Genomic DNA, 24,365 nt, shown 5'->3' with positions numbered 1-24,365 from the left:
TCAAAATTGTTCTACAGCGTAGTGTTGCTACACAATTTCTCCGTCACCGCTGTCGATGCGATATCGTCGACAATTAGTGTTGTTCTATCGATAATTACATCGGTAGTTTACTGCGAAGCGCTTGTCCCGTGATAATTGGTGGGTTAGCGAGTGGCCGGTGTATGCAATTAGCTGAAATTGGGAGCAAGCTAGACTTAAGACAAGATATATGTTTCAAATGTGAGGATCCTAGAGGGACCCTAGGGACAGATTTGTAAGCGCCTAAGGTGACAGGTCCATGGTGTCATGGCCCTTTGTTCGACCATTGTCTAGTGTTAATTGACAAATGTAATTTGCATCACACGCAATTTTACAATACTTACCGTGTCATTTAAACCGAGCTACATAGATCAATTAAAAAGAAAAATATTACACGGCAGAGCTGTGATAATATAATTAAGTTGACAGGTCAAGAAGAAAATTTTAGTTGTTAATTCTTTACAAATCTTAAAGTACTCACGATATTAGACTCCTACGGTTATCCTGAAAATCCGACCCAATATTGACATACCTGTAAACGAAAAAAGAACATTAAAATGGTAACTGGCCGAATGGATTCCACGTGATAAAAATAAAAAATATATTATATCAATGCTTTATTTAGTAACTGTGTTTATAACAGGTCGGTACTTTTTCATATTGAACAATTATGAAACTATACGATGATCTTTATGAAATATTTACATTATTATATCCATTCATTAAGTACAATAAAAACCATTCATTTAATTAAGATCTAAACTTATTTTAAAATATTTAAGCAATATGTGAGAAATTATGGCTTTATTCGACAAAGACATTCGAATCTATGAGGGTTTCTACGAAGGAGTTAGTTAATGGTTAATAACCACACTTATCTTAAAAATCGTTCGTGATCTCCTGTTTATCACAAAGACATTATATTTTAACTGTTTATAACACCATTTCTGTTGTATCGCTGTGTGGGCTTTTTAAATTATGTCAGCTGTGAAATATGGTCTAGCCGTCGGCAGTAGAAAGTAGGGACTAGGCTAGATAGCCAATCATACTCGTTGGTCAGTTGTTTTGATAGTATTATATTATTCTTTTAAGGTGTTGTTTATCACATTTTTATCAATTTCTTTTACTTCTTAGCGAAAAATAAAAAATACTTTAACAAATTATGACACACTAGATAAATAATTTTATTAGGAAGTATTATAATGTTTTTTTATAAAACAATGTTGTCACAGTTGACTAAATCTGAAACGGTGTCCACCCAAATCCTTCGATGAAATATGTGCAAGAAATTGGACTGTAATTATGTTCCATAAATTAAATTAACAACAATAATTCAATTTTATACCAGCTTTGGAGCGTCACAGCCAATGTGGAGTGGCACAAGTCAGAGTAAAATGTGAAATGCTTAGTTATCTTTTACTAAATCTACAGTTCCCTTATGTTGCTTTCCACAGACAATTCTATAACATCAAGAGACAGTACGCTCTCTGGATACTTGGCTCGTAAAATGAAAGGTTTACAGTTCCGAAGATAATATTGTAATGCGACAAGCGAGGCTTTTATTTACTTCTATCTTCGTTCATAATAACAACCGGTAGCGAACTGTAACGGCCCTAATTCTGACTATTTTACTCTCCCAACGGGTCAGTTTATGTTTAACTAGCGACCTGTCCCGGCTTTGCACAGGCCATCGAAGTATTTATAAACCGTCGGGAATACATTGTTTAATCATAGTGAAAACTGCATTAAAATCGTTGAGTCTTTTAAAAGAAGAAACCTGAGAAACAAGCGCGGAGGGCGACTTTGTTGTAATTTTGTAATACTATGTAATGACACAGCTTTTGAAACACATTGACTTGTACTAGTGATGCACTCCTTTTTGTGAGGCTTGTGGTTCCCGCTCTATAATATAGTACCATTCTACAACCTCCTGTTATAAATTAAGTAGCTTTAGATGAATGCCATCATACAAAGCGACTAAGAGATAAAAACCTTCACAGATAGGCAAAAAGGGCATTTCCAATGTGGGTTGACATCAGACTTGTTGCTGGTCGTAAAATAATAATATTTTTTTCAAAATTGAAAGGAACATTTTTAAACAGACCCTTAGTGCCGGTAATACTACTTTTTTATGCCAGCTCCAGTTCAACTGATACATGTCGACGCGAATGCGTGAACATTGCGTAATTTGTGTTGAGAGCTTTTATTTATCGCAATGTAAAACCAGCAATGTATACCGAATGCGCCAAAGTTCGCGTGCTATTCTTCTTATTAGCATGCCGATGGCATTTGACAGCGAGAACAAGTCAAATCATGTCTTACCAAAAATAAAAAAACAAGAGCCCCACACTACATACATTTAAATTACAAGTTGCATTTCCTTGCTATCCTCTACCACAGCTTATCAATAGGTTGCGAGATGACAAGCTGATATTACGCCGACCGCGAGTGGGCGAGCTTGGAGATATAATACTAGATGGATGAGGAAATCACAATTTCATTTAATTGTAACTGTGTTTAAGATTTTGTCATCTTTATCCTGTAAAGTCAGTTAACTTTAAATATTGAATCATATCACTATGGCAGCTTTTGGCCGCGTCTTCAAATTACGTTGACCTAAAATCAATTAATTTTAGCAAGAAGTAATGTAATTGAAAAAAATCTGAAAACCGTAATTACTGTACAGGCAACATCACGTCAAGTTGGTATACATTTCTATGTATAGCAACTCTATTTAACGGAATTAACTGCAATTTTCAATGATTTTTTATAGCTTTTTGTGCTGTTGACTGTCAATATAATTATCTCACCAAAGCCAGGTAAACGTGCCCACTGCTGGGGCACAGGACTTCCTTATGGATGGATAAGAAGTATGGGCCATGAGCCACCACGCGGACCCATTACTGTTGACTGTACAGAACCATATATTCGGTAGTTCTGTAAAATCAAATTTTACGGAATCTTCGGTTTTTACCATATGCCACATCTAGTAATATTGATCTTTGTAAAAGGCGATTGTGGACAAAGCCTCGCTTTGTCGAAATTACGGCCTCCTCGGAACCACCTGAATAAAGTAGCTTACCCTTGATATTATACACTAACCCTTATCTTGAGATTTGTGTGAATGTGTACAGTCAGCCTTATGCCAAATCATTGTATACAGAACTTTATGCGATGGTTATAGGGATGAATTTACAATAATTTTGGGTAGGGTGATGTGCTGTTTACTGTACACACCATTTTCTTTTATTATTTGACAATTTTATTTGTTTACTGGTAAGCATTAAAATGAATAGGTACCACGTATGATAATGGAGAATTTGTTTGTTGAACGCGCTGAAATCTGGAAATAGCGGTACTATTTATTTGATGGTGATGTATGTATTTTTGTTTATTTTTTTTCTTTATATTTCTCATATATAACTTAGGACCACATCGGTTCGAGAATTATGGATTCTAAAAGGAACGCTTTTGCCCAGCAATTGGATACATATTTTGTGTCCAAGTAGTTGTTGTGTGTTTAAGTAAAAAATTTGCCGAAAATGCCAAACAAAAGTACAGTTCCAGTGTGAAATACCTACACGCAGGTGAAGCTGTGGACAAAAGCTAGTCAAAAGAAAAGTACGTCGACTGTCCCTCCAAAATGGTCCGTGTTTGTTTACTAACCCTTTGTTTTATATGCCTAAGATTTATTTACTTTATATAAATCTGTTTCTTTGTAGCGTCTCGCCGCCAATGGAAGCGCGCCTTAATATTTTGAAGTGTCGAACAATGGTATAACGTATCGGTAGCTATCACTACCAGGTTAAACCATGGAGTTAAATTACAAGAGTTGATAACTTGAAAAAATGCGGAATATTGCACAGTTATTTTGTGAATTTAACAAAAACTTACAATAATCCTGAACACCTGAAAATCAACGCTCATATCTGTTTTTAATGTTCTTATTGTAATAAATCTTGATGACTTAATTATTATAATGTTTAACGATTTTTATAGGACATTAATTAAAAAAATACAATATACAAGGACTTTTTATTTTTTTTAATAAATAATTTAACGCCAAATAAGCTAATAATATATCAAGTAAGAATGCTTGTAATTTATTTATTTATCCGAACAGATCCCAATCCAATAATAGATAAGCTGTAAGCATTTATAAGCAAATTAATCCAAAGGAACCTAACATATGTACTTGTAAATATATCTTGTAGAAAGATAAATATTAATATATGATCGTAACATTTTAAAATTATTTAATTGACAATGACTTTTTATGATACACGTGTCTTCGATTTGATAAGGTTTGTCGTCTCCACAAATATACCTCAGTGTCTATGACTACTAGATTTAGCCCGGTTTCTCCTGGATCCGGAGACCGTACTGACCCTCCCTTTGAAATATAAACCCCATTGTTTCTTGATAAACAGTCCAGGGATTGTGAAGGCAGAATGTATGGTGCGTAACACCGCCACATTGAGAACCGCTGAGGTAATATTCTAAGAATATTTCGCTTGAGCTACTGTAGATATTATCAATTTAATAAAGCAAGGCTAAGGTTGTGATTTTATATTTATACCTAAGTATAATTTCCTTGGGTCAGTTGCATTACTCACCAAGTAATAGAACACTCAAGACAAAACTTGTATTTGCAAGTCATATACGCTCCAACTAGCACAACCAAACTCATAAAGTTTAGCCGTTGATGGAGACGTCAAGATGGACATCAATATGAGATAATTAAAAAAAAATCCGTTTTTTAGGCGAAATAAAATTGCGACAAAAATGTTTTCATTTAGAAAGAGAACCTACAATTTGTGGAACTACCAATATCGGCTACATTGTTGTCAAATCTAAATCAAAATTCAAGTGAAATCAAATTTTAGTCAATATGTTTAGTTTATGTCAAAAAGTCTATTTAAATATTTATAGCTGTTAAATTATAAAAAGACACCAATTAAAATGTTCCATATTTCGTTTTTATTTTTACACTACTTACAACGTTTTATTGTGTGTATGAACTTCCTGTATTCTCGCTATACCTTATTCAATTTTGTTTACCACTTTTTCAATTACGGTGACCTTTATATCTTCCGCTTCGAGCTGTCAATTACTTTAATTTGATACAGTTATTTCAAAATTATGCATTCGTCTCATGGTTTCCCACAAGAAATGGCATTTTAAGTAAATAATTGGCTGAAATTATGTCCTCTGAACACTGTCATTGCTGAAAATTATAGTGAAAGTATTATAATAATGAGATGAAAATATTCTGGAATCGAGCGGAAATTGAACCCGCGCCCCTGTCTATCCGTGACAGTGCTCTTGACCACTGAGCTATCGAGACCATCTTTACGTCTTACGCCGACCTACACAGGTACTCTTAACTAATCACATACCCCAATGTTACAAGTAAAAAAATATGTTTTTTTTAATATACTCTATCGACAGGGGTGCGGTTCAATTCCCGCTCGATTCCAGATTTTTTTTCATTTCATTATTATTTTCAAAAATAAGTTATAAAGCATGTGTGACATGTGTAACAAATCCATTTCAATTGCGAAAGTAAATTAAAGAATCGACGAAATGTGATAAATTTTCTCTCTATGTTGGACAGATAAAGTTGACCCGCACGTAAGGAGGAGGATTAGAATAGCTACGTAGTGGCTACATAGTGTTACTTGCTGATTAATACGATATACAAGATAGGTAGAATGCATCGTATTGCACGCAACGTGTGCATTCATACGGATTCATGAAAACGGTTTATTGATAAAAAAATATCTTTGTATAGGAGTTCTCAGTTAGTCATTGTGTAAATGCTAACTCAGATAATTGAAAATCATTCCAATATTTTGGTTTTAAGTGAATTAAAAAAAGGAAGCAAATAAGTTTTGCTTCTCCAATTGACAGGTCATTACTTCTCTTTTGTTACTCTCAAGCTTGTTCTATTGTATCTCTCTCCAGCTCTCTGTCGTCAGCACTTCCTCAGCCGATAGGCATCGGAGTCCAGGATTCGCTTTCCTACTTTTTACCCACATCATAAACATAAAATCCTAAAAGAATTTATGTATCTTTAAAAGTTCTATATAATTATAACACTTATAAAACTTTTTAAAGTAACATATTGTGTTTCGGAGACAAAGTCGAAACGCTTTTAATTAACAAGTGGGTTAATTGTAATGGATAAGTTTGGCAGTAAGTAGCTGCCGTAAAATCGGTGAATAATTAAGATACCGTGGAATTTGGAGCACTTGATTATTTCCCATTAAATAAACGTATATATAATATGTTTAGCTTCGGATACAATTTGGTTCTTTTTGGTTTTTGAGTTTTCTTAACGAGCATTTCGTTAATATATTGCAACTGTAATCTGAAATTAAGTCGGTATATAACATAAATTCAATTCATAAAAAAGCGTAGAAAAGAAACGAATTTACCTACTTAAAATTAAAAATTTATAAATGTTATCAAAAGATTTAAATCAAAATCTTCAGCTGTAAATATTGTTACTAACGTAAATATATGTTAAGAAACCAATATGTTAAGTAATATGTCGAGTCATTGTCAATTACAGTAAATATTATTGACATTTATACATATAATAAAACTGAAGTAAGCTAGTCTGTACACAGGAGATATAATATTAAAGAAAAAAATGTGGGGGTTTTTATGGGACTAATTATATAATATAAACTGTAATAAAATAAACTGTTTATTTGCGCTTCACGCTAAAACTACTGTATCTAAATTGATGCGGTTTTTACAGTTGTATAGCAGATGGTCTAACTTAAAATCTGATATAGGTTTCATCGCGATAAGTTGCTTAGAACCCGAGATACTCGTATTGACAAAAATAAGTTATGAGCGGACACAAGTAATAAACGCGGGTGAAACCGCGGGCAAAAGCTAGTGACTTAATAAAAATATAAGAAGAAATAAATTATTATTTATTATTATAATTATTATATATTTGGGTAATTCTGTCATATGAAAATATGATCTTTCACACGCGAAGGAATAAAAAAACTCGATGTAACATTTAGTCCGAGCATAAAAGGACATTTCTCCAAAACTCATTAACTGCACGTTATAATTATCGATATTTATTGGCAGAAGGCATTAATTACGTTGTTTATTGATAAGACATATACGAAATATGACAGAACACGCAGCACGGCGGCGGATGAAAGAGGGACTGCACTTACGCGATGCCTGTATCTATAGTCAGAGAAAGTAAAAAAGAAAATTGTTTTTTTATTTACATGTCAAAAGAAGAAGGAATATTCTATACTAATATCAGAAATGCAAAGTCTATCTATCTATTTGTCTGTCTGTTCCGCTTACACCGCTAAACCCCTTGACCCATTTTAATGAAATGGTATGAATTGTAGTTAAAGACCCATATAAAGCATAGGCCCCTTTTTTAAAATCAACCCAACCCCCAAATTACTATAATGTTAGGCGTACCTCGAAAGTTTGTTTGTTCCGCTTTAGCAGAGAATTGCACACGGGTGAATTATTAACTTATTATCGCAACACTATAACAGAATATACTTGTGCAAGTACCTATTATTCGCATACTGTAGATATGTATTACTGTGTGTAAAAATCACAAATACGAAAAAACAAACTTATAAAAAACTAGCGGCCCGTCCCGGCTTTGTTCGAGTAAAATCTTAATAAATTATACACCTAAACCTTCCTCAGGAACCACACTAACTATTAGTAAAAACCGCATGATAATCCGTGTAATGGTTTTTGAGTTTATCGCGAACAGACAGACCGACAGACGCGGCAAAGGACTTTGTTTTACAATATGTAAGGAAGACACAATCCAAAGCATTGTCAATTATAATAATGATAATAAATAACTTGAAGACCTGACTATAAATACCGGTGGTCAGTGGAATGTGCTACAGTTTAAATGAGGCTTGCCGGGAGTCGAACCGGTTTCGCCTCCGCAGTTTGGCGAAAGGCCGCCGAGCCATGATATACGGCTAAAATTAAATCCCGGCTCGACCGGACTGCTGTTGAGAAATGAGACCATGGACAATAAAACCATTTTATACACTTACTGTTTGTTTACCTATCAGTTAAAATTAAGTCACTGTTTAAGAACCCATCGTGTACTAACACTGGCTGTTGTTTGGTTTTTGACGTTTCTCAAACTATACGGATTTCCTTACTAGCTTCTCTCTCTCTAATCTGAGCGTTTTCCCAATTTCTTCCTCAACTGTTAGGCGTCAGAGCCCTGGGTATGATTTCCTATTCTCTCTCTTTCTCAGCGTCATTAGTGGTCATACTAACCACTGGATTACGAGTATTGGAAAACATTGTGAGAAAATTTTATGTTATTGAAACACCATAAAGATACGACTATGACTTAACAAAATCGCCTCCCTGGGTATATAGCTAGAGTAGACGTCGATGTATACTTAGTATAATTATTTTCCATACGTTTGCAAAGACATACTGACGACGCAGATGGTGAAAAGGCATTACAACTTTGTTGCAGCCTTGTTTATGGCATAGGTTAGTATTAGTGGCCACTACAAAAGCCTTATACTAAGTAGAGTACTTAACCATCTGATAAATGGCTACTGCAAGTTACGCATTTAAAGCAGCAAGGGTTTGCTATCGCCCGGACTGACGATCAGTGTAAAATAACTTGAATTGAAATAAATATAAATAAATATGTCGCAGTTTTCAACTTAATAATTTGATAGATATTAAAAATACTGGCCGGAAATAAAAAAGAAAGATTTTTTTGTTAAGATGTTTTTTTTGAGAACGCTAATTATTTAAGTATTTATTATATTTTATGAAAACGTCATGTTATATGTTGAATTTAATTTTTTTATCGGAGTGACGCACTATTTCAGAGTCATAATGATGATATTATTCAATAATGTTCTTCCTAATAATGAGAACTAAATCAAGTCATTGACAAAATTGGTCAACTAAAGCGAAATAAAATTACTTTTTGGTTAAAAAAACTTTAAGCACATTTAATAATAATCCATTTTTTTATCCAGTAAAATAGTTTCTCTGAAAACCAACATTTCATATCAACATTTATTTTGTTCTAGACATCTTCGTTCCTGAACAAGTGATTTACAGTATCATTGCCAAATTATGGGTTCAGTATTTACCCACATTATTCCCAAAAATCCAGACGGGAACACATCTATTCGTTAGACTTTTTAGATTAGTGCAATATATAATACAGGACGAAAACACATCTCTGATTGGTAGTAAAATCTTGGTGATACGTGGAAACTATTCCAGATGATTGCAAATGAAAGGAGCTGTGAATGGGCAACCCGATGCGTTTGATTCAAGCTAAAGCAGCAGTAAAGTGTAGCGAATTAGGAATGCTGCATTATGTAGCGATGTTGGAAAGTAGGAGATGTGGCTAGCTTGAGGCTTCGAATGTATTGGAGACTATTGTCAAACTATAATAAACTAGCAGCCCGTCCCGGCTTCGCTCGGGTAAAACCTTAATAACACTTCCTCAGATATCACCCTATATGGATAATTAGATTTAATTACTAATTTCCATCAAGATTAAAATGCCAGTAATATGGTCCAATGTTAATTTAATTTTCATTATACATTAACAGTTACTGATTTACCAGTAAGTTTCTTGTTTTGTACAATTATATTGTAACGTTTAAAACATTTTTTAAAATATTTCCTTAAATAATTATTAAATGTATTATAAGTATCACTAGTGTCTGCCTACGTGCTCACTCGTGTATATGAAATTGGACGCCTAACTGACTTATTAATGAAGGCTAGGCTGAATCTTGACATTTTATAGACATTCTTTATAAAAAACCTAAAACTGTCAAGTTTTTACGTTCTGTTTCACTCTCATATTCACGTGTTTCACTTGGGGCTGTAGCGTCGGGAAGCTCGAGGTCAGAATAAAAATATAGTTTTTTGAATATTTGGTTATGAATATACTAATGGCGTCGGACGTCCGTCCTCCATGGAAATGCTATTGTTACCTATCAGCAGACAGGTCTATAAGTTCTTTAGTCGTCTATAAGTTCTTTAGTCGTAAACATTGAAATAAGCACCCAGTTTTTCATCTCTTTACTTCTCTGATCTATAGAATTAGTTGAAGTACTTTTTATGACTTAACAGAAACTAGGCTCTTACTCAAGTTGCGCTGTCGAAGATCTCATAGATACCTTAACTACAAAACCCTTCTCTAATCCATGATCTAAAGCTGTGTGTATGAGACTGAAGTTACACAGAAAATATAGTTTTTAACTTTCATAATTTATTTTCTAATTTACTAAAAAGATTACCTGATAAGTTCAGCAATTCTAATTTTAAACTGTCTGGCGAACTATTCATTAAGAGCCATGTCCCATTGGTTGTGCTCCGTTATTTTGTACAGGTTTTGACACTGACGTGCGTTGACGTACGTCGAAACTTCACACAATTTCTGCGTTGTCTGCGACGAACATTAAACCGACGACGGAGCGCGACTGAGCAATAGGGCATATCTGTACAGTGAGAACTATTCTATGCTCTTATTGGTCCATCAGTCCACAAAATGCACTCAACCCTAGGATATATATTGCGCGAGGTGATAAAATCTAGCCAGTCGGCCGCAAGTCGCGGTGTTATCAAGATCAGGAGCCCGCGAACAAGCGGCCGCAGGTCGTTTCATACAAATTGTATGGCCTATCTGTCCCTACTTTTGGGCATAGTTACCCTATAGTCTTCTTGTACAATGTCCAGGCTAATGGCGACTGGAATCAATGGTGCGAACGACTTTCGGTTAGATTTGTATCGCTTTTGGATTGTGGGAAGTTGCGGTAGTGAATTCTAATGGGTTGTTTTCTTCAAGTTTGGTACCGTACGGAAAACCTATGTACATAAACACAGATTACACAAATTAACTTAAATTCCTCCAAATGAACCATTTTTTTTAAATAAAATAACCAATAGGATCTTGATGTAGAAACAAAAGGAATATCCAGCACCCACATTCATCATTCACAAATTTGGACATTTTTAACAGGACATACAAGTTTTATAAGGTTAGATTAAATAGCTAACCTGAACACAGATTTTTACAACAAATACTCTGCACTTAACATACAAAAAGGATTTCATTAAAGTGTCATGTTTAATGTGTACGCCTCCTTACCATCTGTTCTGCGAATCTCCAGACAAAACCTTCTGACCGCTTGTCGCTACGAATTTTACTCAGTGAAGTGAGTTGACGGTGTCGGGTCACCAATGTTAAAATGTTTTTTTACAACACTGGGTTAATTAAAATAACTAGAACTGGAAATCAAAAAGCCAAAAACAAGTGCTGTTATTTGATTTTATTCTATCTTTATTTTTAGCGGCCAGTAGTCGCCAGGCTATTTTCTAATTTCGATACGACATTTTTAAATTCCGAACGCGAAATATTTTGTTTAATATGTTTTTTTTTTTCGATAACACAATTACTGTGAGAATTTATACAATCACACTAGAGTGCAGCACTAGCATTCGGTGTATACAGTGTACGTGCACCATGGTAACGAATGTTTACCAAAGCGGCTGTCTACGACGGAAGTAGCACTGCGCAATACGCAATGTACTTATTAATTCATCGCGGCGCGTGTTACGACCACTTGACCTGCTTCACCGAGCCATGTCGCTAATAAGGATGGTACTAAATAAAAACTTCCCAAATATTAGAACGTCACTATTCCATTTCAATTCCAACCTTAATAATTTAAATCACTTTTAGCGAATTTAAGATATTGGGAAATATATTATTTTTTTTAACTTTGACAAATATTGATTTATCAGATATGGAATGTACAGTTGATCGCATGTCAAGCTAACCTGCATAAATCTTTATGATCAGGAAATGAGCTAGATATCGCAATGAATTGATGATAAAACAAATAAATAAAAAGGGTGTCGTAGATTCTAAAGTTGATTTTTTTCTTCTATAGAACTTTACCTATCTTAAATTGCTTTTATATTTCAATTACTCATCTTTAGACATTGTCACAAATGATGCACTATGCAAGCATCCTAATTAAAGTGGCACAAACAAGACTTGAACGTTCGACAAATGAAAGAAATCACATTCACAAGTAACTGAACCACAGTTTAATAATTAATGTTTCATGGCGGTCAATAACTGGATCACTTTATTATTACGCCTCGCAGGCTGTGGGAGTCGTTGGGCGACTTGGACCGCAACAAACTTAGCCCGCGGTCCCAGCCGCCAACCACTGTTTTTGAATGAGATTACTGCGACCAAAATCCAAGTCACCAAGTTTATTATATTTGGAATCGGGAATTTGGTCCACCGAGACACAATCAATCATAGGGATAGTACTCTTTTAGTGTTATGTTAGTTTGGTAGTTTTGATGCACACAAGTTCCATCTTGGGCATACTTTCTTACGTTCTAATCTCCTAGTAGGTACAACACACGTACAAAATAAAATTATTTCTTTCCTTCATTATTTTCTTTGTTTTTTATTTACCACTGTTCTGTTCATTGATATTTTAATTTTTTGCCTGTGGTCAAATTACCCATTCTAAAAAAAGGCTTCGGCAATTGAGACCGCGGCCAATTTTATAGCGATCCCAATCGCCTAATGACTTGTGGTAGATGTCGATACTGGATTATGTAAGAGACAGGTTACGGGTGAAAGGTCCCGCTATGGTTTCGAGACCTTATTCCTAGGCTTGAAATTAAAGAAATAACCCTTTTATAACGAAACGGGATGTTTTGTTTTTTGTGGAGTGTGTTTCCGCCCTAGAATAGGACTCAACTCCATATCCTTCCGCGGATGTCTTACGAGGCGGCTATAAGCTATTAGCAACAATGCCATTTCCAAGGAGGGTTGACATCAGACTGCCGGCCGGTTATATAATCACAGTCTAATCTTCAAAATTTTAAGGTTATTTTTTAAGCTGACCCCGAACGCATTGGGAATATCCCGAGATAGAGAGGATATTTTGTTTGTCGTTGCCACTGACAGTTTAAAGATTATTTATCCTAAGCCTAACTAATATTATTAATGCAAAAGTAAGTTGGTTACCTCATTAATCCTCTTAAAATTTTGCATAATTACATGTATCAAAAGTACGAATAAGAACATAGGTACCATTCAGTCGCAGGAAAAGCTAATATTAAAACACTATGTTAACTCTGGTCTAGATATTTTGCTACGCATGCACTAAACTTCGTTTAAAAATCATTTTATCTTTTAGAAAAACTCATACGACTTGATATTTTACTTATATCTTATGTACCTGTAGGTACTTATGGGGAAAAGCAAGCTGCATCCCACAATTCTACTTTCTTATATTCTAAATCCATGAAACGAACTTACTAGATTACTTGCCGTTTATGGAACAACAAAAATATAAACGAAACACGCAATAAAAAAAAATCTAGACGAACGTGTTCGATTTTCAAAATCATCATTAAAATTAAAATAGATTAAACCTAATAAAATACATTTAAAATTGGATGATGACCAATTGACCAATCAGTAATGTATCACAAAAAAGAATAAATAAAAACCTACCGTTATTGGTGAGGTTGTGGACGTCCCGCTGTGCGCTTCCTGAAACAATATTATAGCTAGTTTATGGAGGAAGCATTCACTTCGTATTTTCTTTGCGACTGTACCCGACCGGTTTGTAAGGAAGCGAGATAATCCTTTTAAAATTCTGAATGCGTACATTGCTTTTCACGCTATTACATTTCTAACATTACTGAAGCCTAACACAAATTATGAACTTCGTTTTTATTAGCATAAAATCCAATCTTGAGCCGAAATGTTATAATGTAGTAACAGTTCTGTTGTGTCATGCAAATATAGAACATAATTACTTCTAATCTGAATTTATTTCGAGTGTGATTGCCCTCCTAAAATAGCATCACTCCATATCTTCCCACAGAAATCGTACGAGGCTAGTAAAATAGTAGTAATAATTAACAGCTGAGAGGCAACAGCATTTCAAAAAGAAGTGGGACGGCGGGCAGCGGCCGGTCTTGGCACTAGTTCTTGAAAGCTGTTGTATATTTGAGTGTTGTGCGGTGTGTGAAGATATTTGTTACACAATCACGCAGAGAATAAACTTATTTCTATTAAATTTAGTATACTATGTAAGAATGGGCACATTTATCTCGAAAATTCGTACGCAAGCAAAGACCCGCTCCGGACCGCTGATAATAAGGAAATATATTTCTTAAGTGACACACAAAAAATCTACAACATGAGTAGGTAACACTGCCGTATTATTTAATACTAGTTTTCTAGCATTCACAGGTTATTGCAAAGACTGATAACGAAACAATATTATCACCTCTTGTCAAAAGATCCAGTAGTTTACTCGAGAAATGAAACTCCGGTCTGAACATTATGCAGCACATACACTTTAATTTAAAAATCACTATATCCTTTATCAAAACTTATCACTATATACTTTTAATTTAAAAATCACTATATCCTTTATCAAAACTCGTTTACGACGATATTTTTAAAATCACAAGGTACCATAACCGATAATGACCAAAATTTTACACAACATTCCACATAACACAAGACGTTTTCCTAAAAATCCTGGAGTCACAAGATAATCCTCCCATGTAACGAAATTGTATTAGCAAATATTGGTTTCTGAAGCTCCGTACGGGCCTGATGTGGCGAACTGTTTAATTTTAATTATGCCGCCTGTCCCGATTCATTAGTGCACTGTGGCCAGGGACGGCTTTATTATCTTAGGTTATAAAGGTATTACATAAAAAATGTCTTTGACAAGTTAATATGTTGGACAGAATTTCGTAAAAATTATGAACTCTCTTTTGATTTCTTTCATATTATTTTAAATAATATATTTTTTTTTGATAATATCAAATGAGAGCTGTTTAACAAATTATTATGGACCAATATAACAATATAGCTCTCATATGAACAACATAAGTTTCTAATAAATTTGTAGTCTTCAGACATTGATTTCAGTATATTTGATTTTTTTTTTTGAAACTTTGAATTGTTGCATCTTGTGACCTCACTTTATTACAACTAAACAGTTTCAATTCAGCCTTAGTCAGACCTGTATTCAACTTAATTATTCTCCCAACGTAACAAAGAGAACCTAGACCTCATCGAAGTACTACGAAATGTACACTAACCCGACAATATACTGTGCCATATAAAACATTTCCTATGCCGAGGGTTCAAACCTAGGCCCCTATTCGCTTGCAACAACACCCATAAAGTACAGAAACAATACACCAACACGTATTTTAACGACCCTAAAAGACGGTATTCAAACAAGAGTTTCTATTGAAAACAGTTCTGTTGCAAACATTTTATTTACATTAGAGCCTAAGTGCGGCCCACAGATTGTCTGGAGAGGTCAGGGTTGCCGTCGCGTCGTCTTTTGACCCCTACGCAGCCATCCCGCTCTAACCCATTCTAAAATTAAGTAACCATCCTACTCGCACAGGCCGCGACACTTTGCTTGACTTTTAACCCTTCACGTCATTGTCATCGCGTTCCTTTTCTGTCCTAAAGCGATCCTCATACGCTCGTTTCACTCGAACGGGTTATGACATATCGGCCGCCATATGACCCGAACATCGAATGGTATTCTATCCTCTTTTATCGGGGCTTTTTGTTAATAGCCCGTCCTTGTCCCACGTGTCGCGACCCCTACAACTAGCCACTTGAATAGATTAGGTGTTTTCGTAGTTGGTTGGGTTCAATAGTCAATGATAGTCGGCGGCGATTCATTCGTATTTAAAAAAGCAATACGAGAAATAATTGTTTTTATGGTTTCCAAATTTCTTAGGATATTGACGCGTATATGGACGAGTAAATATTTTTTATTCTTTCAAATCAATCTGAATAAATTACTTTTAAAGACTTAAAAGTTTCGCATAATAAATGTAGGAGAAAAGACGAAGGAAGATGGAGACAGGTCTCTCGCATTCGATCTGAAATTGCGACTTCATTTATCAACTAACAATTGAAAACTACAAATTACAAATCCTTCAGAACAACCGCATCCATGAAGGAATGCCGCGAGAAACTCATTATACATTTGTATTAACGTCGCTTGTGCCGACTATAAACATAATAGATGTATAACTAGCGCATATTTATGTAGGCATTTACGACTACCGTAAAGTGCGCGCCACTCCACTTGGACGCAGAGCGTATCACGCCAGTTTTTGCTGCGACTGACCTGCGAAGATCGAGAGCATCTGAGAGTCGAAGCACCAGAATCCACGAAGAATGGATGTTCTATCTTATTTTTTCGTGTTTCTACCAAATATATATATATATATATATATTTAATTTAGTGGTGGAGTTTAATTACTATATTTATTAATGTTATTCTATATCACTTTAATCCATCCTAAATTCATAAATGACAATGGAACCTGATATTGTGAAGTGAAAAATAAATCACCGATGAAGCTATTATCGATAGAGTTTGGAGTTTTTAGAAAAACAACTTTCTTGTCTTAATTTAACTGAATTAACAGAATTTAACTACTGAAATGCTCTCTGGTTGGTCGAAAACTCCATTGTTAAGTTAAGCACGAATACCAACGGAGATTTTTATAACCGGTCTAGGTAATCTAAATCGAATGCCTCCTCCGAATCATGTAGATGCGGAATAAGAAAGCGCGGTGGACGGCGCGTGCGCGTGTTTTTGCAGCGATGAATATTTATCGTTGGCCGCGACCATTAGCGTTGCATAGTGCTTCCAGCTAAACACATTTTTATGGGACATAAACTGGAATGACCAAGCTAGCTAGCCTTAGAAATTTAACATATTTGAATTGACTACCTGTATTGTTATGATTAACTTTTATTGATTACCACCCCTATATGTATGTCTCTTGACAAATATTGCAAGTATTTGGCTGAAGACAAAGTATCAATTCATTTTTCCGATTTTAACTAATATGCCTCAAATATATTGTAATCAATAGATTCGGAGAGTGGAGAGGAGGCGAAACAGACAAGCTATGACTAAATTTAAGGAGCTGACTAAATCATTCTGTAATGAATAGCCAGATATAAAATAATTTATAATATATTGAAAGTTAAAACACCTATCTAAAAAGTATGACATAGACAAAAACATGAAGGTTTAAAAGTATTTTTTTAAGGAATGAGAGGTTCAATCACAAATTTAGTAAAAGAGTGAAGTAGTCTCATAACAAACTGTAAATAACGAAGTCAAAATTACAGTAATAGACTAAATGATTTGAAAATACAATCATGGAAACACGAATAAGTAGCGGCACTGTGTCGAGACACTTTCCGTGACAGATGTTCTTAACTTGGATCAAACAGCAAATATATCAGTGATCCATTGGTCCAAGTTTAATTGTTTAGCAAAATTTGAGGAGAAAGTTGATGTAGTAGTACAGTCTATCATGAACGTGAAGAAATTAAATGAGGGCGCTGTCTCTTGTTGGCGGCAACACTGGGTGATTACGAGTATCAACCAATCTTGACGATTCTATTTGGTATTGCAATGGCAAAAAAACGTCAAAAATCCGACTTTTCTCCTTTTTTTTGACAGACTGACCAATGAAATCAGTAAAACCATAATATATTTTGCATATATTTAGCTTTCTAAGCAATCACATTGGAGAAAACCTTACAAAAATCTGTCCGGTAATATTTGACTTTATCGCGTTCATACAGACAGACACGATTTTTTATATAATACGTAAGGATATAAAAAAAAGATGTATTTTAATTGAATTAACTTAAATAATTTGCATGCTTATTTATTGAATAAATTTGAGTGGGAATTCGTTGATCTAGATTTCTACACCTGCCGAAGCATTTCTCAGTCCAATATGGAGATTGTTAGTCAAGTATCCGCGGATTCTGTAACAGGATCTCTGATGTTATTCAGAACAGTTAATTGTATGTTATGTTTAAATTGGGAGAGTTTTAGATGTAAAACTAGATGCTAGAAATACCATTTTGCTAATTTTAATATGAAAATTGTCGTCACGTTGTTGCACGCTGGAACAAGGACTGTTAAAAATAGATACTAATACCAATATAGAGAATATTTGGTATCTTATACTCTTGTATGTACTACGCTATGCTAAGTTTTTTATTTTATTTGCCGTGACATAACTAATAAAGCGATTTATATACTGAACAATAAAACTTTTCACTCATTTTAAAGATCTCTATGTTGTAGTGTTTAGGATGTGTCGGCTCCGTGGTATGTGAAGAAATATTTTGTCTTTATTATAAATACCTACGTACTAACTTTTAAAATTATAAATTCTAGCTATCTAAGTATGTAGTTCTTTCAAAAATAAACAAATTTTCTTTTGTTATACCTATTTTGATTTACCATACAACTAAGTATTATAATTTGAATTGGAAATTATTGATTATTATATACGAATAATAGTATAATTTACGAATGACACTTATCTGTTAACAATGGTGTAGTACAAATTACTTCAGACACCTGCTCGAAATATTTGTATAATCGATCGTAATTCGAACTTAATAAACATTGTATCGATACCTTATTCGGAATCAAGTCAATGCAAGTACTACGAGTACATACTATGTAGCTACCTAGTTTAATGTTACTATGTAAATATGTGAAGGGTTTCAAATTTTTTTCACAAATATGATAAATATAGGTACAGTTCTTTAGTGAACTCACGCTGTTCCTAACTCATGTAGTGGCATAATATAAGTAAATAATTTAATTTATTATTTGCTTCACTGCATTTTGTATCTATACAAATACAAAATGTATGAATTAATTAGCATCTATTGCCCCATTTAATATACTATTTTCTAGCAAGATGAGTTTAAGAAGCTATGACATATTATTGACGTTTTATTTCTTTCTTTTTTGTAATGAAATTTCATGCATGAACATCATAAGTAAAATTAAAAATACTTAAACTACTTAAACGTCTCTAAACACTTCATAATCTGGTCTCAATATATAATGATAAATTAACTGTATATTATAAAGCTTTATACTACTCCAACACTAATATTAATTACATCAAAAGTCATAACGAAATGATAAATAATACTCGTTACTTCTCTCGTCAGAATTAATATTTTCGGCATCAAAAATAATTTATCGTGACATTCTAACCTCAATATGAATCAGAACATTTTTAACGATGATCGGAATTAAAATTCTTCGCAATTTGTTAACTGTTTGTTGGATTTCACTTAGGGGCATCAAGTAATGAGAAATCGTCGAAAGCTGCGTGTACACCAGCTTACAAGAGGAATAAACAAGTGTGAAAAATAACAGAAAAAATAATAAATCTCAAAATAAAACAAGATCTAAATACAAATTCAGAAAAATGCCCGGCTGCTTTCAGCTTTCGACAATGAAACTAATCACCTTAAACTAATAACTATAATCTTCTGTACGATAATCTTTTATAGCCACATATTCTCTTAAACATTAAAGCCTAAATTAAATTTTGCTAGAGTGGGAAACCTCCTATTTCAAACTATTTTTCAATTCCTGAAGTTTAGTCAGGATCATTTTGCGGTGTATCTGACACTACACGTAGATTCCTGTGAGAAAATAAAATTACTTTTTCCCTTACATATTTCCACAATATAGTTAAGTGGGAACACGCAAAGTGTTACTACTACTAATATAAGACTGGTTACTATCAGTTCAATCGAATGATGTGAGTACACAGAGAACGAAGGATTCATTCGATTCACTTATTTATAATCTCAACAAATATTAGGAAATCTAAAAACGATAATAGACAAATCGATTCTAAAAGTAATATATGAGTTACTGGCCTAATGCGAGTGGTGATAGCGACTACCAGATGTAAATGGCTGCCAAAGTGGCCGGTGAAGTGTGAAAAATGGCATCGCTCATGTCTCTCATTATAAATTCAAATTAATACAGTCCACAGTACATTAAACTATCAAAATCTATGGAAATTCGCTACTATTACCACAGCATAGAGATATAGGGGGATATAATGACAAACAGTTGATGTTATATGCAATCGCGTTCGAAATAATTGATCGTTGCCCACAGCTTCAGACGATGTAGCAAGGAATTTGATAGATTATTGATATCATTACTACCATTAGCCGATTAGGCAAAACGTTACAGTTTCAATGGGCAAAACGATTATTAGCTTCCTGTATCTGATGTAATCTATTCTGGTTCAAATCGATAATATATTTTACAAGCTTTTAGCGTTTCACTCTCATTCTGTATGTAACAAATCTTGCAAGTTCAATATCACGTCCATTCTATTCCAAGTCATTTTACCATATATTCAGTTTCTCATTTTCTATGAGAAACATGTGCCGCGCCGAAAAATTATCTGTTCTTGGATATTTCTTCCAAAAATTTCCGAATTTTTTTAGGAAAAGGCTTGGAAATCGGAAATAAATCTTAGGAAATTTATATAATGTTATTGATCTTATCATGATAGTTTCCGTGCAATTCCGAAATTTTCCAAAACGGCACAAAGCTATGCAAAATGCTCACCAGTCAAATATAGAAAAACCGCAAAGTGCGACCCGCCTCTTTCAAGCTCTTTGTATCAATTTCCCTGACACGCCGAGATACATTAACATGGAATGGGTCGAGTCGGTATGTGTCAAATGTCACGCCGCCGATCTCAAGCATTCTCAAACATTTTACTCATTCGTTGGCAACACAAGAAAACAAGAAGAAAAACATTTAAATGTTAAATAATTTTGGAATAAAAGTTTGCCACTGCCTTAACGTCGTCGTGGCAAACTGTAATCAAGAATAATTTAATTCAAAGTGAATATAGCAATTAGAACGGTCGACTCATCGAGGAAAAATAAGAACATGGGCTTTCCCGGTCTCTTTCCCAGCCGTTGAGCGTCGGAACCAAGAGTTCGCTAGATTAACAAGGTTCTTGCTGTGGAGTTAGGTCCATCTCTGTCTACTCAGTCATCAAATAAGTACCTAGTCAGTTAAAAACCGATATGTACTTCTTACTGTATTTTCTTTCATAAACGACTAGCTGCGCCCCGGGGTTTCGTTCCGGGAATTTTCGGATAAGACGTGCCCTATATGTTATTCCAGGATATATTCTTCCCGTGTACCAAATTTCATAACAATCCGTCCGGTAGATTTTGCGTGAATGAGTAACAAACAATACATACATAAATCCTCACAATCTTTCGCATGTATAATATTAGTAGGATAGTAGGATTCTGTTCTTTAACTTGTCACGTGAAGATTATTTTAATACACATTATATATATAACATTGCCCCTCATTCGCGAGGATATTTAAAAGCTCTCGATGTTCGTGCATTTTTATCGCTTTCAATATAAATGATTATTGCGCTAAGATTAAATAAGTCAAATTAAAATATAATTTAATCGTAAATTAATATTATAATACTAATAGTTTAGTTCTTGTAGTAGAGTGGAGACAATAAGTGGCATTAAGTAAGCCAGTCGGCGTAAACGACGGAAGTACCCGCGTGAGATATGGCGGTCGTCCTGAGGCGGTGGCCATAGACTAGGTAAAACATAGACATTCAACTTTTACTACAACCCGTTTTTAACTGTGTCTAAGAAAACTGACATTTCCTCAATGAAAAGGTATTTATTAATTTATAAATTTACTTTAGTAATGTGTACAAACAAAAATCTCCTAAGAGAGTACGGTCCAGACATGACAATTTCGCATTTACTAGGTATCATAATTATATTTTAAAAACATAATAAAACCCGACATTTTTTGAATGAAGCTTCACTGTTTCATTGCAATTCATTGCATTTCCCTCCGTCAAGAGTTTATTTGCGTCGGGAGTTAAAAACAAATATAAGTTTAGGTTTGACCCGAGGATCAATGTACTTAAGGCATTCCTACCAAGTAGTAATAGTTTGCCTTTAAGAATCGTTACATAATTAAAAACTTGACCTGTGCAGATCTAATTTCTAAATAAATCAACGCATTTATGAAATACAGACATACATATACTTCAATACGTGTAACACAGTTTACACACGTCTTTTTTTACAGTCCTCTATTACCTTTTTTGTCTATGATCTGAATACGCGAACTATCATTTGGCCAGTACGGTCACTGGCTAGGAAAATTTATTGGTGCTCTGTGACACGGGTAAATATACAGGGACACGCTTTGTTGTGTTCCATACAAATTATAGTCAAGGTGGGTTGTGACTTGGCCTATGTGAACTAAAGGTGACTATGTTACAACCACGAAACTGATAAAGAAGTAGTTGAAGAATCCTGATTATTATTTTGTTAGGTATTCTTTTAATAAATTAGTTCATACCAACTATGATTGGAAATGTGGAGAGACTTCTACATTTTGACGCGACAATTACTAACGTCTGTTTGTTAGTTCATCTTTCGCGTCAAAACGGAGCATGAAATTAACATGATTTTTGATGTGAAGATAAAGATAGAGTGCTATTTTGTACCTATATATTATCACAACTTTGTAGATATTTAATTATGTACTGACGGCCTGACTTGACCTGATAGATAAACTTTATCCAGATATAACTGCCCCGACTGTATGTATAAGAAAATAAAATCAACTGTAATTGAATAAAAATCTTAACAACCCAGAGTAAATGTTTCGATGTCTACATCTACAAAACATTTATTGGGTTCCGTTTTAATCTAATTCAGACATCTTTCTTTCTTATCGAGTGTGTTATTGCTAAAGTACGTGGTGTCAGATTTTATTCAACCGCTAAAAGACATCAGACATGATTGTATACCCCTAAAACATAACTGTTACATGTTGATTGACCAAGTCTAAACAAGACAAGTATGAAGGGGTTGTGGCGTAAAGGTAGTAATATATGTGAAATATTTTCAAGATTACTTAATCTTGCACTTGTCAAAATATACTTGTACAATATTAAAATTGAGCACGATCCTTAATGATTGTAACTTCTTGTTTCAAATCTACATTCATACAACACGCTTGGATCAGCAACGATAGAGAAAAAATATTTCCATAAATCACTACATACACACAGCGTCTTAACCCTACAATCACGCAGTACATCTAAACCAATTTGTTCGCTCTGTCATCATAACCGACATTATTTTTCCCGCCATACGTCATGGGAGAGTTGGCAACGAGGGGCATAAACCACAGTCTTCTATATATTTAAAGTTGAAAGTTATGTGACTCGAGTAACGCAAGGCATCATTCTTGGTAAACATACCATATCAAGACATACAGGATAGTAAATAAGGGATCTAAGCAAAGAAGAAAACCTGAAGAAAAGAAACAGTCAGATGGACAATGAAGTCTCTCAACTCTGTATGTTCCCGGTTGAGTTCGGGGTTGTGAAGACGCGAAGCCCGAAATCAGCCATCAATTAAAAAATGCTTAAAAATGATGAAGATTCAGCTGTGATTTTACAATCGGTCGCCTGCCTGACGTCAATCCTTGGGAATGCTGTCATTACCTATAAGCTACCTAGGCTGTGTGTCCCTTAGTCACTTCTTAGGACATCCACGGGAGGATATGGAATGGAAAACGAAGTGATCCTATAAAAACAAAAAATGTGACTAAACATCAATGAATTTTCCATTTCACATACATCATTGGTAAATTTATCAACTGGAGCGAATTTTTCCTCACGATATTTTCATTCACCGGAAGAAAAGTCGATTTAAACTACGACACTTTCACATAAGTCAGATTGCTATACAAAATCAGGTGACACGAATAGGATTTGTACCTGAACTGACTAGTGTCTTAACCTGCATTGGGCCATCACCACTTCACATAAGTACATATACAGAAATCTAAACAACAGTAGAGGCAAGAGTAGGAAGATGTGGCACAAAAGTAGTGTTATCATTTACAAGATGTCTATCCACAACACAGCAACAATTTGCAGAGTGAATGCGACATATTTGCAAACAAGGCATAATCAAGAGATGCACTTATTGTGTGCAGTGGAAACCGGACAGACGAGAATTCCCACGATCCTATAAGTTTTGTCCTACGGATTTTCTTCATTTCGTTATAAATAGGATCAAACATACGGTGAAAGTGACTACTACTAAATTTGATGACCTCCATGGCGTAGTGGTGACCACCCTGTCCTCTATATGGAGATCCTGGGTTCGATACCTGTGATCACAAATATAGTCCAAGGTTTTGGATGTGTGTGCCTATTACTATCTTTGTATCCATCGAACCCGCGATACAAACATGGTGCTTACTGTGAGCAGTTTCTGCGGGCATTTTCTTTTCAAAAGTAATTATATTTTCCAAGTTATTTATTATACCTAT

The 24,365-nt window shown here is 34.5% G+C and overlaps 1 protein-coding gene across 2 annotated transcripts in view; it reads right to left on the bottom strand.

The window, feature by feature from the left end:
• The window catches only part of LOC128675066 (ataxin-2-like), a 213,729-nt gene that overhangs the window by 174,027 nt on the left and 15,337 nt on the right, over positions 1 to 24,365 (bottom strand). Inside the window, exons 1-2 of one of the 2 annotated variants that reach the window (XM_053754179.1) lie at positions 14,376 to 14,445; positions 13,592 to 13,630 (exon numbers count right to left, since the gene is read on the bottom strand). In XM_053754179.1, the coding sequence (XP_053610154.1) occupies positions 13,592 to 13,630; positions 14,376 to 14,442 (106 nt within the window). In that variant the 5' untranslated portion in view covers positions 14,443 to 14,445. Of the gene's footprint in view, positions 1 to 13,591; positions 13,631 to 14,375; positions 14,446 to 24,365 lie in introns of those variants that run through there. The other variant, XM_053754176.2, reaches the window with a different exon arrangement.

The sequence above is a fragment of the Plodia interpunctella genome, chromosome 13 (genome assembly GCF_027563975.2).
Source record: "Plodia interpunctella isolate USDA-ARS_2022_Savannah chromosome 13, ilPloInte3.2, whole genome shotgun sequence".
In the NCBI taxonomy this organism is placed as follows: Eukaryota; Metazoa; Arthropoda; class Insecta; order Lepidoptera; family Pyralidae; genus Plodia; species Plodia interpunctella.
Note: the sequence above shows the minus strand (reverse complement) of the source record. Positions and strands in the feature narration are given on the sequence as shown.